At 42.1% G+C, this 12,042-nt stretch overlaps 1 protein-coding gene across 1 annotated transcript in view; it reads left to right on the top strand.

Moving 5' to 3' along the window:
* abcc2 (ATP binding cassette subfamily C member 2) overlaps window positions 1–12,042 on the top strand; it is a gene marked incomplete at its 5' end in the record, with an annotated part of 59,325 nt that overhangs the window by 33,761 nt on the left and 13,522 nt on the right. Inside the window, one exon of the mRNA XM_079512170.1 lies at window positions 10,165–10,364. Coding sequence (XP_079368296.1) covers window positions 10,165–10,364 — 200 coding nt within the window. The remainder of the gene's footprint in view (window positions 1–10,164; window positions 10,365–12,042) is intronic.

Here is a 12,042-nt window from a genome sequence, read left to right as displayed (position 1 = left end):
GGACACATGCGCGCGTGCATGTGGATGTGGATGTGCTCATGCGCGTGCACGTCGTGCACGCCGTGCATGTGCCGTGCGTGGGCGGTTCTGTTAAATTGAGATGTCAAAAGAATCTATAGCCTAACAATAAATGGATCAAATATGCTCTGTATTAGGCAGAGGCAAGGAGGCAACCAGGTGCTCAGGAGGTGTGTAGGTATAAAGAATGTATAAAAATGGTAAAAAGGTGCTCCTGGGATCAATCGGGATAACAACACGATGAAGAGAAAAGAGGAGATCCGGGCACACTTGATGTCAGAAGGAGGAAATATTTTATTAAACCGACATGTTTCGACCTGTTACGGTCTTCATCAGGGCTAACAATACACAAAGCAACAAACTCATTAAATAGGGCTGGAACCAGGTGGGGACCAGTCCAGTAATTACAATTAACCACTTAGAAAATGATCACGTGGTTCAGCTCATTACAACGTTGTTACAATAGGAACAATCAGGCAATCATTAAGTAGAAAAAAAGGAAAAAGAAACAAGTGAAAAAAAGGAACCAACACAAGAAAAAGTACACTTAAAGCTATATACATACATTAGGAGGCTACACCATTAAAAACAAATATAGATGCAAAAATAATCCATAGAATATAAAATGTATACCGGAGGACACAGACAATAGTAAATTAAGCACAGGTCAATAAAGAGCCCAAATTGACCTATAAGAAACACATGAAGTCTATGTCCTCATTCAGGCCAGGCGGGGTAATCGCATCCAGGGTGTGAATCCAGAAAGTTTCTCTCTGGTTCAGTCTCCTGATGCGATCACCCCCCCTGGTGAGAGGTTTTATGTATTCAATACCAGTGATTCTCAACAAAGTGTCATTATTGTCATGACAGTGACTAAAATGTCTGGCTATAGGGTAATTAGAATTATTAATACGAATGGCATATTTATGCTCAGCCAGGCGGTCTCTTAGGCGGCGCTTGGTTCTGCCTATATAAAACACATCAGGACAAGGACATGTGAGACGATAGACCACATGTGTGGTACTACAATTAATGAAATCATTGATTTTATATATCTTCTGTGTTTTGAGGTCTGAAAAGGTTTTTGCCTGAAGTACATTAGAACAATGAGGACAATTCATACATTTATAGGTCCCTATGGGTTTGTGAAGCCAAGATGTCTTATTATCAGGAGGAAGATAACTGTGAACCAATTTGTCCCTTATTGTAGGAGCTCTCCTAAAAGAAAAGATGGGAGGTTCAGGAAACACACTGCGGAGGGATGGGTCACTTTCTATAATAGCCCAGTTAGATCTGATGATGTTTTGTATACGTGAGGCCGCAGTGCTGTATTGGGAGACAAAAAAGGGGCGGGGTTGACTATGGTTAGTGCGCTTCCTTTTTACCAGAAGCTCAGGACGGTTTATTTCAAGTGCCTTATTACGTGCACACGAAATATTGGTGGGTTTATAGCCCCTCTCCCTAAAGCGGTTGCCCATATCTGCTGCCTTAGTATCAAAATCGCTGTCACAAATACGGCGCAATCTTTGAAATTGGCCAAAAGGGATATTTTTAATTAGGTGTGGCGGGTGGAAAGAATCCGCTCTTAACAGTGTGTTCCTTGAAATCTCCTTCCTATAAATCGTTGTGTGAAGGTTCCCCAAGTCATCTTTGTAGATGGTCAAATCAAGGAAATTAATGGTCTGCTGCGAGTATTCAATAGTGAGTCTGATGTTTTCATTCAAAGAATTTAAATAAGTATGGAATTGTAGGAGTTGTGTCTCAGACCCACTAAACACCAGCAGCAAATCATCAATGTAACGACCGTACCAAGTAATATATTGAAACCAAGGATTAATAGGATTTAGCACAAACATCTCCTCCCAATGGCCCAGGTAAAGACAAGCATAGTTAGGAGAGAAGCAGGAACCCATCGGTACACCGATAATTTGTTTGTACACTTCATCAGTAAACAAGAAAACATTATTATGAATAATCCATTCAGTTAACATAAGGATAAACTCAGTAGGAGGTGAAGTCTCTCTGTCGGAGAGAAAATGTTTCAAAGCATGTAAACCTTCCTTGTGATCGATGTTAGTGTACAGTGACTCCACATCCATGGTGACTAGAAGTTGTGACTTACAATTACCCAGGCTAGCAATTTTATTCAACACATCGGTTGTGTCCTCAATAAATGAAGGAAGCTTCTTATTAAAAGGCTTAATATAAAAGTCAATAAATTTAGAAGCAGGTTCACTCAAAGTACCGTTGCCTGATATAATCGGGCGGCCAGGAGGATTATCAAACGGTTGTTTGTGAATTTTAGGAAGTAAATAAAAAGAAGCGGTCATAGGACACTCAACCGAGAGGTATTTAAATTCTTGTTCAGAGATCCAATTGGACTCCCTGGCGTTAGTTAAGAGAGCCCGGAATTCTGACATCATGTTGCCTAGGGGGTTGTTAGGAAGTTTAATATAATGTTTAGAATTCAACTGTCGTTTCGCCTCAATGATATATTGCTCTTTGGACAGAACAACAACAGCGCCACCCTTGTCCGCGGGTCGAACAATGATATACTCATTCTTAGATAGTTCATTAAGAGCTAAGCGCTCCTTGTGTGTCAAATTGTTTTTGGGTTTAATACCCGAGTCATATGTGTCACCAAACAGATTGTCAATGTCATGATCAACTTTCCTGGTGAATGCAATGAGAGAGGGATTAGAAACCAAGGGAGTGAAACGGGATTTAGGTTTAAATATAGACGAGGGGACAGGTGGCAATTCAGTGTCTGTCTGGGTTGTGCCAGAATCAGAACTCGAAACGGGACTTGTAACAGGGGTCGGGTTCGGGAAACGGTGGGTATGTTCAGATTGGTGGTGATGCCATGTCTTTAGATGTAAATTCCGATAAAAGCGGAATAGATCTATCCTGGTATCAAACAAAGTTGTATTATACGTGGGGGAAAAAGACATACCTTTCGCTAGCACACTCAATTGATCACTGCTTAGGCTAACACCAGATAGATTAACTACCGATAGTGTTTCCTCGGCTGGCTGCGTAGAGTTGTTTGTCGTATCGCCGTCCGTAGGGATGGGCGCTGCGGCTGGGCCTGGGCGCCGCCTCCTCCGACCCCTGCGTGTGCGTCGGTGTCTGGGATGGCTGTCGAGGTTGTGCTCAGGGACAGGGTAGGCCACCCTGGGTCTAAAAAATTGCCACGGTCGGTAAGCAGATTGGAAACTGACTCCTCTTCATCTCCACTACTGGCGATGTTGAAAGAGACGCTCCTGTCTGACCCGGCCCTGGAACGGTGTTGTTGATTCTTATTATGGTGCGGCGTGCGTGGGGTCCGTGGTGGCTGCACCCACTTGTAGACCCGGTCCAGTTGGTAGTCCTCCAAATCCCTTCTGAATTTATCCACCTTCGAATCCTTCACTTCAACCTCCAATTTGCGAATCTCAGCCCGGATTTTATCATCAAAAGGAACCCGTAGATCCGGTGCTATAGTGATGGACGATTCGAGGTTTGCGATCCTGTCCTTAAGTTCATCCCGCTGTTTCTTGTATTCCTCAATCAATAACAGCATTAAGTCCATGGAACATTTATTAAGGATAGCCTCCCATTTAGCCTTAAAGCTGGCATCGGGAGTGGCAGCAGGGAACTTTTTGAGAAAGACACAATCTCCCACTTAAGTTTCATGTCCTTTTCCAAAAGTTTTCGTAAATCATGTTCGGTCTTTTTTAGATCAAACGAGGTGCTCACGTCTTCAGGGGTTATGAGGGAATCTGTTACAATGATGCTTCTTCCCTCCTCATTGGAATACGAATGAGATTGCATAATGAAGAGTCGAAAAAGATAAAATCTCCAAACACAAAATAGAATGTGGAGCAACAAACTTGGTTGAGGACAGGTCCCGGTTCTGTCCACTGGTAACAAGGCAGAGGCAAGGAGGCAACCAGGTGCTCAGGAGGTGTGTAGGTATAAAGAATGTATAAAAATGGTAAAAAGGTGCTCCTGGGATCAATCGGGATAACAACACGATGAAGAGAAAAGAGGAGATCCGGGCACACTTGATGTCAGAAGGAGGAAATATTTTATTAAACCGACATGTTTCGACCTGTTACGGTCTTCATCAGGGCTAACAATACACAAAGCAACAAACTCATTAAATAGGGCTGGAACCAGGTGGGGACCAGTCCAGTAATTACAATTAACCACTTAGATTAGGTTAATTAGGTTTACATGCTTTGAAACATTTTCTCTCCGACAGAGAGACTTCACCTCCTACTGAGTTTATCCTTATGTTAACTGAATGGATTATTCATAATAATGTTTTCTTGTTTACTGATGAAGTGTACAAACAAATTATCGGTGTACCGATGGGTTCCTGCTTCTCTCCTAACTATGCTTGTCTTTACCTGGGCCATTGGGAGGAGATGTTTGTGCTAAATCCTATTAATCCTTGGTTTCAATATATTACTTGGTACGGTCGTTACATTGATGATTTGCTGCTGGTGTTTAGTGGGTCTGAGACACAACTCCTACAATTCCATACTTATTTAAATTCTTTGAATGAAAACATCAGACTCACTATTGAATACTCGCAGCAGACCATTAATTTCCTTGATTTGACCATCTACAAAGATGACTTGGGGAACCTTCACACAACGATTTATAGGAAGGAGATTTCAAGGAACACACTGTTAAGAGCGGATTCTTTCCACCCGCCACACCTAATTAAAAATATCCCTTTTGGCCAATTTCAAAGATTGCGCCGTATTTGTGACAGCGATTTTGATACTAAGGCAGCAGATATGGGCAACCGCTTTAGGGAGAGGGGCTATAAACCCACCAATATTTCGTGTGCACGTAATAAGGCACTTGAAATAAACCGTCCTGAGCTTCTGGTAAAAAGGAAGCGCACTAACCATAGTCAACCCCGCCCCTTTTTTGTCTCCCAATACAGCACTGCGGCCTCACGTATACAAAACATCATCAGATCTAACTGGGCTATTATAGAAAGTGACCCATCCCTCCGCAGTGTGTTTCCTGAACCTCCCATCTTTTCTTTTAGGAGAGCTCCTACAATAAGGGACAAATTGGTTCACAGTTATCTTCCTCCTGATAATAAGACATCTTGGCTTCACAAACCCATAGGGACCTATAAATGTATGAATTGTCCTCATTGTTCTAATGTACTTCAGGCAAAAACCTTTTCAGACCTCAAAACACAGAAGATATATAAAATCAATGATTTCATTAATTGTAGTACCACACATGTGGTCTATCGTCTCACATGTCCTTGTCCTGATGTGTTTTATATAGGCAGAACCAAGCGCCGCCTAAGAGACCGCCTGGCTGAGCATAAATATGCCATTCGTATTAATAATTCTAATTACCCTATAGCCAGACATTTTAGTCACTGTCATGACAATAATGACACTTTGTTGAGAATCACTGGTATTGAATACATAAAACCTCTCACCAGGGGGGGTGATCGCATCAGGAGACTGAACCAGAGAGAAACTTTCTGGATTCACACCCTGGATGCGATTACCCCGCCTGGCCTGAATGAGGACATAGACTTCATGTGTTTCTTATAGGTCAATTTGGGCTCTTTATTGACCTGTGCTTAATTTACTATTGTCTGTGTCCTCCGGTATACATTTTATATTCTATGGATTATTTTTGCATCTATATTTGTTTTTAATGGTGTAGCCTCCTAATGTATGTATATAGCTTTAAGTGTACTTTTTCTTGTGTTGGTTCCTTTTTTTCACTTGTTTCTTTTTCCTTTTTTTCTACTTAATGATTGCCTGATTGTTCCTATTGTAACAACGTTGTAATGAGCTGAACCACGTGATCATTTTCTAAGTGGTTAATTGTAATTACTGGACTGGTCCCCACCTGGTTCCAGCCCTATTTAATGAGTTTGTTGCTTTGTGTATTGTTAGCCCTGATGAAGACCGTAACAGGTCGAAACATGTCGGTTTAATAAAATATTTCCTCCTTCTGACATCAAGTGTGCCCGGATCTCCTCTTTTCTCTTCATTATGCTCTGTATTAGTTATGTATTTATTTAAAGCAGTGGCTGTGAAAGGTGTGATCCAGGGACCCTCATGGTTCCTTGAGGGGGTTCCAAATGGACCCATTATAGGTCTGTAACTGTGAGAGTGTAACACATGGACCCAAATGGACCCTTACAGGTCTGTAACTGTGAGAGTGTACAAATGTAACCAAATGGAGTGTTGTATAACTGTTAACTGTGATACTGTAGAAATGGAATGAAATGGGACTGTTATGGGTCCATTTGGTTTGACTCTCAGAGTTATGGGGGTCCTTGAAATTAAGAAGTTTGAGAACCTGTATGCAATGGCTTATCTGTTGTAAAAAGAGAGACCAGCCTATTCTCCAAACCATCATATGTTATGCTTTGCTAGGTTGTACGAAATAATATTGGGTCATTATAATTTGCAGGACTCACCGCGCGCACAGCTGCCTTGTCTGTGTTGACATGACATGGGCTTGCAGGACAGAACTTGTATTTGTGACAGACACATAGTTCCTTTGCAGACAATACAATGTGCTTCTCATTGGTCAGTCACAAAGCTAAGAAAACAGCAGCCTACTTTTTCTGCATGTCAATGATGAGATAGTTCTCCGCTGTCTGTCTATCTGCAGACAGCGGAGCAGCCAGCGAGCCTTTCTCTGATCTGCGGTCGGGACCAGTGGTAGTGGTGTGAGCGTGCAGCGCATGCAGAGTTATGAAGAATACACATTCCGGGGTTCGGGCTGAAAGTCCACCTCTCACAGTGTTTTGCCACTACGAACCATTGAACGTGCATTGTAATACACATTGGTGTGAATGGTCTGTGAGCGTAGCGATACACTACAGGCGATACGTGTGAAACCCCGGACATTTGAAGGAATGTATAAAACCACCCGGACTGGCCGGACAGGCCCCCAGAAGAGGACGTATGGTAAACTGTGTATGTAATCGCGGCGCTGTCCATCCAAGTTAGAATGAGTGTGTGTGTGTGTGTGTGTGTGTGTGTGTGTGTGTGTGTGTGTGTGTGTGTGTGTCTGGCTGCCCTGTGTTTTGCAGCGTGGGGATCGCCATGTGAGGGGGCTAGCCAATAAGGGCCCTGTGTTGCATGTGGAGAATTCTGTAGGTTAGTGTGTGTGGTGCAGGCGAACGGGGTGGTGAGAACATGAGGGGGATGTAGCACAGCAATCGGTGACCCCTACATTAAGCTGTGTTGCTCCCAAGATGCAGTGCAAATGCGTGTTGTAAGCAACCGTAGCCAATGGGAAAACAGGATGCAGTGTTGCCAGGTCCGCGAATTGTAAGCGAGTTGTAAGTAGCGTGTTGAATGGCATTTTTTCTGGGCTTGTTTTCATAGACGTGGCAACAAATTAGGCGGGGGTGTCGGTGCTTGTGGCGTGTTTGTGTTTATTATTGATATTGATATTGTTTGCGAGTGTGGACGGGAGCCGGCTTTAGTGGCAGTGCGATGACAATTTTTACGCGGCTGGTGTCGAGTGTGGCCGTGCGGCGCGACATGAGGAGATAGCCGTGGATCGACGCGGAGGGTAAGGCTGTGTCGTGTTAGTGTGTTGTTGCAGTGTGTGTTGCAGCGTGTTGCAGCGTGTCAGTGACGTAGTAGCTGGTGCCTTTTGTTCCTGTGCGTGCTTTTGGGCACATGTTTTCAATTGTAATATAGGATATGCAGGTATGGGGATTTATGCGGATGACACGACTATGTATGCACCGTCAGAGAGTATTGAACACGTCAATGAGGTGCTTCAACTAGAGTTAAACCTGGTTTCTGAATGGATCATGGAAAATAAACTGAAGTTGAATGTCTTAAAAACTAAATTAATTGTAATTGGTTCTAAATATGCTCTCAGGACAGATCAGAAATGAAGCCTCTCTATGCAGGGTGCTACAGTGGTGAGGATGAGTAGGAAGGAGTGCTCATCTGCTAACTAATTCAACAATCAGACTTGTCATACAATCTCTAGTTCTGTCAAATCTGGACTACTGTCCTGTTATCTGGTCTAGTGCATCAAAGCAAGAACTTAGTAAACTTCAGCTTGCTCAGAACAAGACTAGTGTGGAATGGATGCTATGCATGCCAGGCTGTCATGGATGAGGGTGAATGAAAGACTGGCATGCAGTCTTATTCGGTTTTTAAAGTGCATTCCTCACAGAAACCCTTCAGTTTTTTCTACAGTTATTATCTGCAAATGAAAGACATGATTACAATACTAGACATGCACTAAATTGTCACTTTACTTTTCCTCTGCCCGAAACCAATGCACTTAAGAAAATGTCATGTACAGAGCCATTGCATACTGGCGTGTGCTCCCCCCACATTTGACTCTAACAAGAAATATACCTACATTTTGTTTCAAAAGGAATCTCAAGGCAGCAATAATCAGAAAGGAAATTATATTAAATTAGGTTCTTATTTTTTGTATTTTCGGACTGACAAATATTCTTTTATTTTTTTCTTTTCTTTTTACTGTTATAAATTTTGTTTTTTAGGTGTGTGTGTTTGTTCACAAACATTGATCATGCTGTACTGCATTTTATGATTTGTATTGTGATGTTATTTTTGCCTGGACCCCAGGAAGAATAGTCTCCACTAGACCAGGGGTTCTCAACCCGTGGGTCGCGACCCCTCGGGGGGGTCGCCAAATTATTTTGGGGGGTCCCCAAATTATTTCAAAAAGAAAAGAAAAAAGGGCTGGAAAGTGGAAATGAAGAGTTTACACATAGTACATGCATACACCTTCCCTATTTATTGATGGTGTATTGTCTCTATTATTAAGGTTAATGTAGCAGTCAATTTATATTGGGGGTCGGGGGGGGGGGGGGGCGGGGCGGGGGTCCCGAGACACTGCCAAAGCATTTCCGGGGGTCCCCGGCCAAAAACGTTGAGAACCCCTGCACTAGACTAATGGGGATCCTTAATTAATAAACTAAACTAAACACAAAAGTAGAAAAAGTAGCAAATCCACAAACTCGGATTTGAGCTTGTAGATCTTCTACTTTTGCTGTTGAATGCTGAATTTGAATCCTGAAAAGTCACATTTTTGAACATAATATGGTGTTTCCACTCGACAGAGACGATACATACAACACATTTATTTATTCATTCATTCATTAATTCATTCATTCATTCATTCATTCATTCATTCATTCATTTATTTATTTTCAGAAAACTTAAAAAAAGGATTTATAAGGTTTTCAGAATCGGTCTCAGGTCTTGATGGGTTAAGGAAAAGTACGTAGCAATACCACAGTGTAAAACAAGAAAAGGTCCTCAAAATCTTAATTCAGTCAAAGTACAAAAGTGTGTTGGTATGAATTAGGGTCACACACTCACTACGTAAAGTAGCGACTCAAATTACTTAGCAGCACAACAGGATGAGAGTGAGAGAGCTCAGCATATATCAGGCATAATTACAAATGTTGATGATTTTCATTATTAATCATGATTTTAAATCGTAAAGACTGCCATCATATCATATGTTGATCTAATATGACATATGACTTTAAGTATGAATCATTAATGTAATCGTAATGACAATATACTTCATAATGTATTAGTTGATATATCATTTGTATTAATAATCAAAATCTGCAAAGTAGCTAGTGAGTAAAGCTGTCAACAAATTGTAAATAGAGGGGAGGGATCTGTTAGTGGCTCTTAGATGGGTGCTCTTTGGTGATACAGGTAAAACAATATAGACAAAAGGTATCCTTCCTCCAAGTTGTACTGCTTGTCAAGGTGTAAGTTGCAGACTTGAAAAGAAAAGAAGGGAATCCAAGGCACTCCGTCTTTGATGAAAAATTAATTCGTTTATTTGATGAGCAAGGCAAATAAATAACAGGACCTACGAGTTTCGACCAAAAGGTCTTCGTCAGGGTCTATCTGAGATAGACCCTAACCCTAAGCTAATTCATTTTTCTGCTTGTCAAGGTGTAAGTCTGCAACTTACACCTTGACAAGCAGTATACAGGAAGGATACCTTTTGTCTATATGTTTTTATGTTTTTTACAGCAAAGATGCTGGGGTTTAAATGGTTAAGTACAGTACTTGATTAAACACAACAGTGACATTACACCACCTCTGTCTTGTGTCTTGTGTCACACACCAGCGTTTCTACGTGGCAACCTCCAGGCAGCTGCGGCGTCTGGACTCGGTGTCACGCTCTCCCATCTACTCTCACTTTGGCGAGACCGTGTCCGGTCTCTCTGTGATCAGGGCCTACGGGCATCAGGAACGCTTCCTGAAACACAACGAGAGCTGCATCGACGAGAATGTGAAGAGCGTCTACCCGTGGATTACCTCCAACAGGTCAGGGTTCAAACAACTCCATGCATATAGTCTCACATACTGTAGCCCATCCAATATGTACAGACATCTGCTGCTATGCTCACACCCCTTTATATCTTACCTTACTCAGGTACTATGTGTAGGTCCTTGCCTTGAAAAGGTTTGAGAACGAAGAAGCTATTAAAAACCATGGGATTCTGTGTCATAGTTTCTTCAGTCGAGGACCGGTTGAAGTAAAGCACTTTTAACACTGCGGGCAACAAGCCTGTTAGAATGTTTGGACCAATAGTCAGAAAAGCCTCATTCAGTAATCTAGTTGGGATATTATCAAATGGGTAGGAAGAGGATTTCATAATGTGAAATTGTTTCTGCTAAGATCATCATTACATAGAGAGCTTTCGCACGGCAGGGAGCACAGCAACACAGAGGACTATGGCCTCAGGGGAAATCTGCAATTAATTAATGGAATGGCCCCTATTTCTGAGTAAAATGATGGAGAAACTCCCATGTTTTAGAGGATATCTCAATATCTGGTTTAAGCAGCAAGATTATTGAAATTGACCAGAGTGGCTTTAGCAATTGTTGAGTTCAATCCATTCAAACCGAGAAAGCATCTGTGTAATTTTATATTATTCACTTTGTGCCACACTGCAAGCCCGTATACATCTGCTATATTTTTTAACATTGTTCAATAAGTGTTTCAAGGTGAAAGAGTTTCAAGATCCTTTGCACAAAATACTTTGGGAGCTACTGATTTAGAATTACCAGGCAGTGGTTGCATGATGGGGGGGGGGGGGGTGGGGGGGTTGCAGCAGAGGAACTTGGACAATGGTGGGGATGTTCATTGTTACAGTAGAAGCTGCTCAGTTTAAAAGTTCAAAAGGGAGCTAAAGTTAGCAGGCGGCACCATTCCATTCGTACCAGAACGGAGAATGTCTCTCTTGTAATGAGCTGGAGAAAACCTAGCCTGGCAAGGTCTGACTAATATCACTACATAGATATTACTAGTCTGGAATCTCTATGTGGAACCTGCATTTCCAAGTGGCAGATAAAAAAAATTGTGATAAACCTGCCTCATATTTGCATACTGATTCCTGATTGGTCCCTCACTACTTCGGAGGGAGTTGTCGTAACTCTGTCTTACTCTATGGTTCTGGTGATGATATAGGGCTCCATTTTCGTCACCGCTAAACCCCTTATCCCTAAACTTCTTTGCCTTTTTTTACTATTTTGCTAAACATTTTTGAATAGTTAAAATGGCCAGTCTACAATCTCACAACGTGTCAATGTAGATTGGCTAGTTGAACTATTCAAAAATGTTTTTCAAAATAGTCTAAAAAAGGCTAAGAAGTGTAGGGATAAGGGGTTTACTAGCGGTGACGAAAATGGAACCCTAGGGCTCCAATTTTGCCGTTTCCCGCGACGCGGCCCGCAATGCACCCGCCACCCTTGTCGCTTCATACCATTCCGTAGAGACGGCCTACACGCACGATCTATATACCAAATGAAAGCCCTTACACAGAACTTTGACATTTAAAAAATGAGCGAGATTTGAGCGAGTTGTGACTCAGTGAAAAGATGAGTGTTCTTGGCTCTGTGGGGTGGGAGAAGCAGGGTGCATCACAAGTGAGACTTCAAGGCAGCAGCACATCACTCTTCCATGGGCTAGACCGTAAGGCTATGAAGCAATATAGAACTG

This window comes from Electrona antarctica, assembly GCF_951216825.1.
Source record: "Electrona antarctica genome assembly, chromosome: 10".
NCBI classification, from domain to species: domain Eukaryota; kingdom Metazoa; phylum Chordata; class Actinopteri; order Myctophiformes; family Myctophidae; genus Electrona; species Electrona antarctica.
The sequence above is the reverse complement of the archived record's forward strand: the minus strand, read 5'-3'. Positions and strand labels throughout refer to the sequence as shown.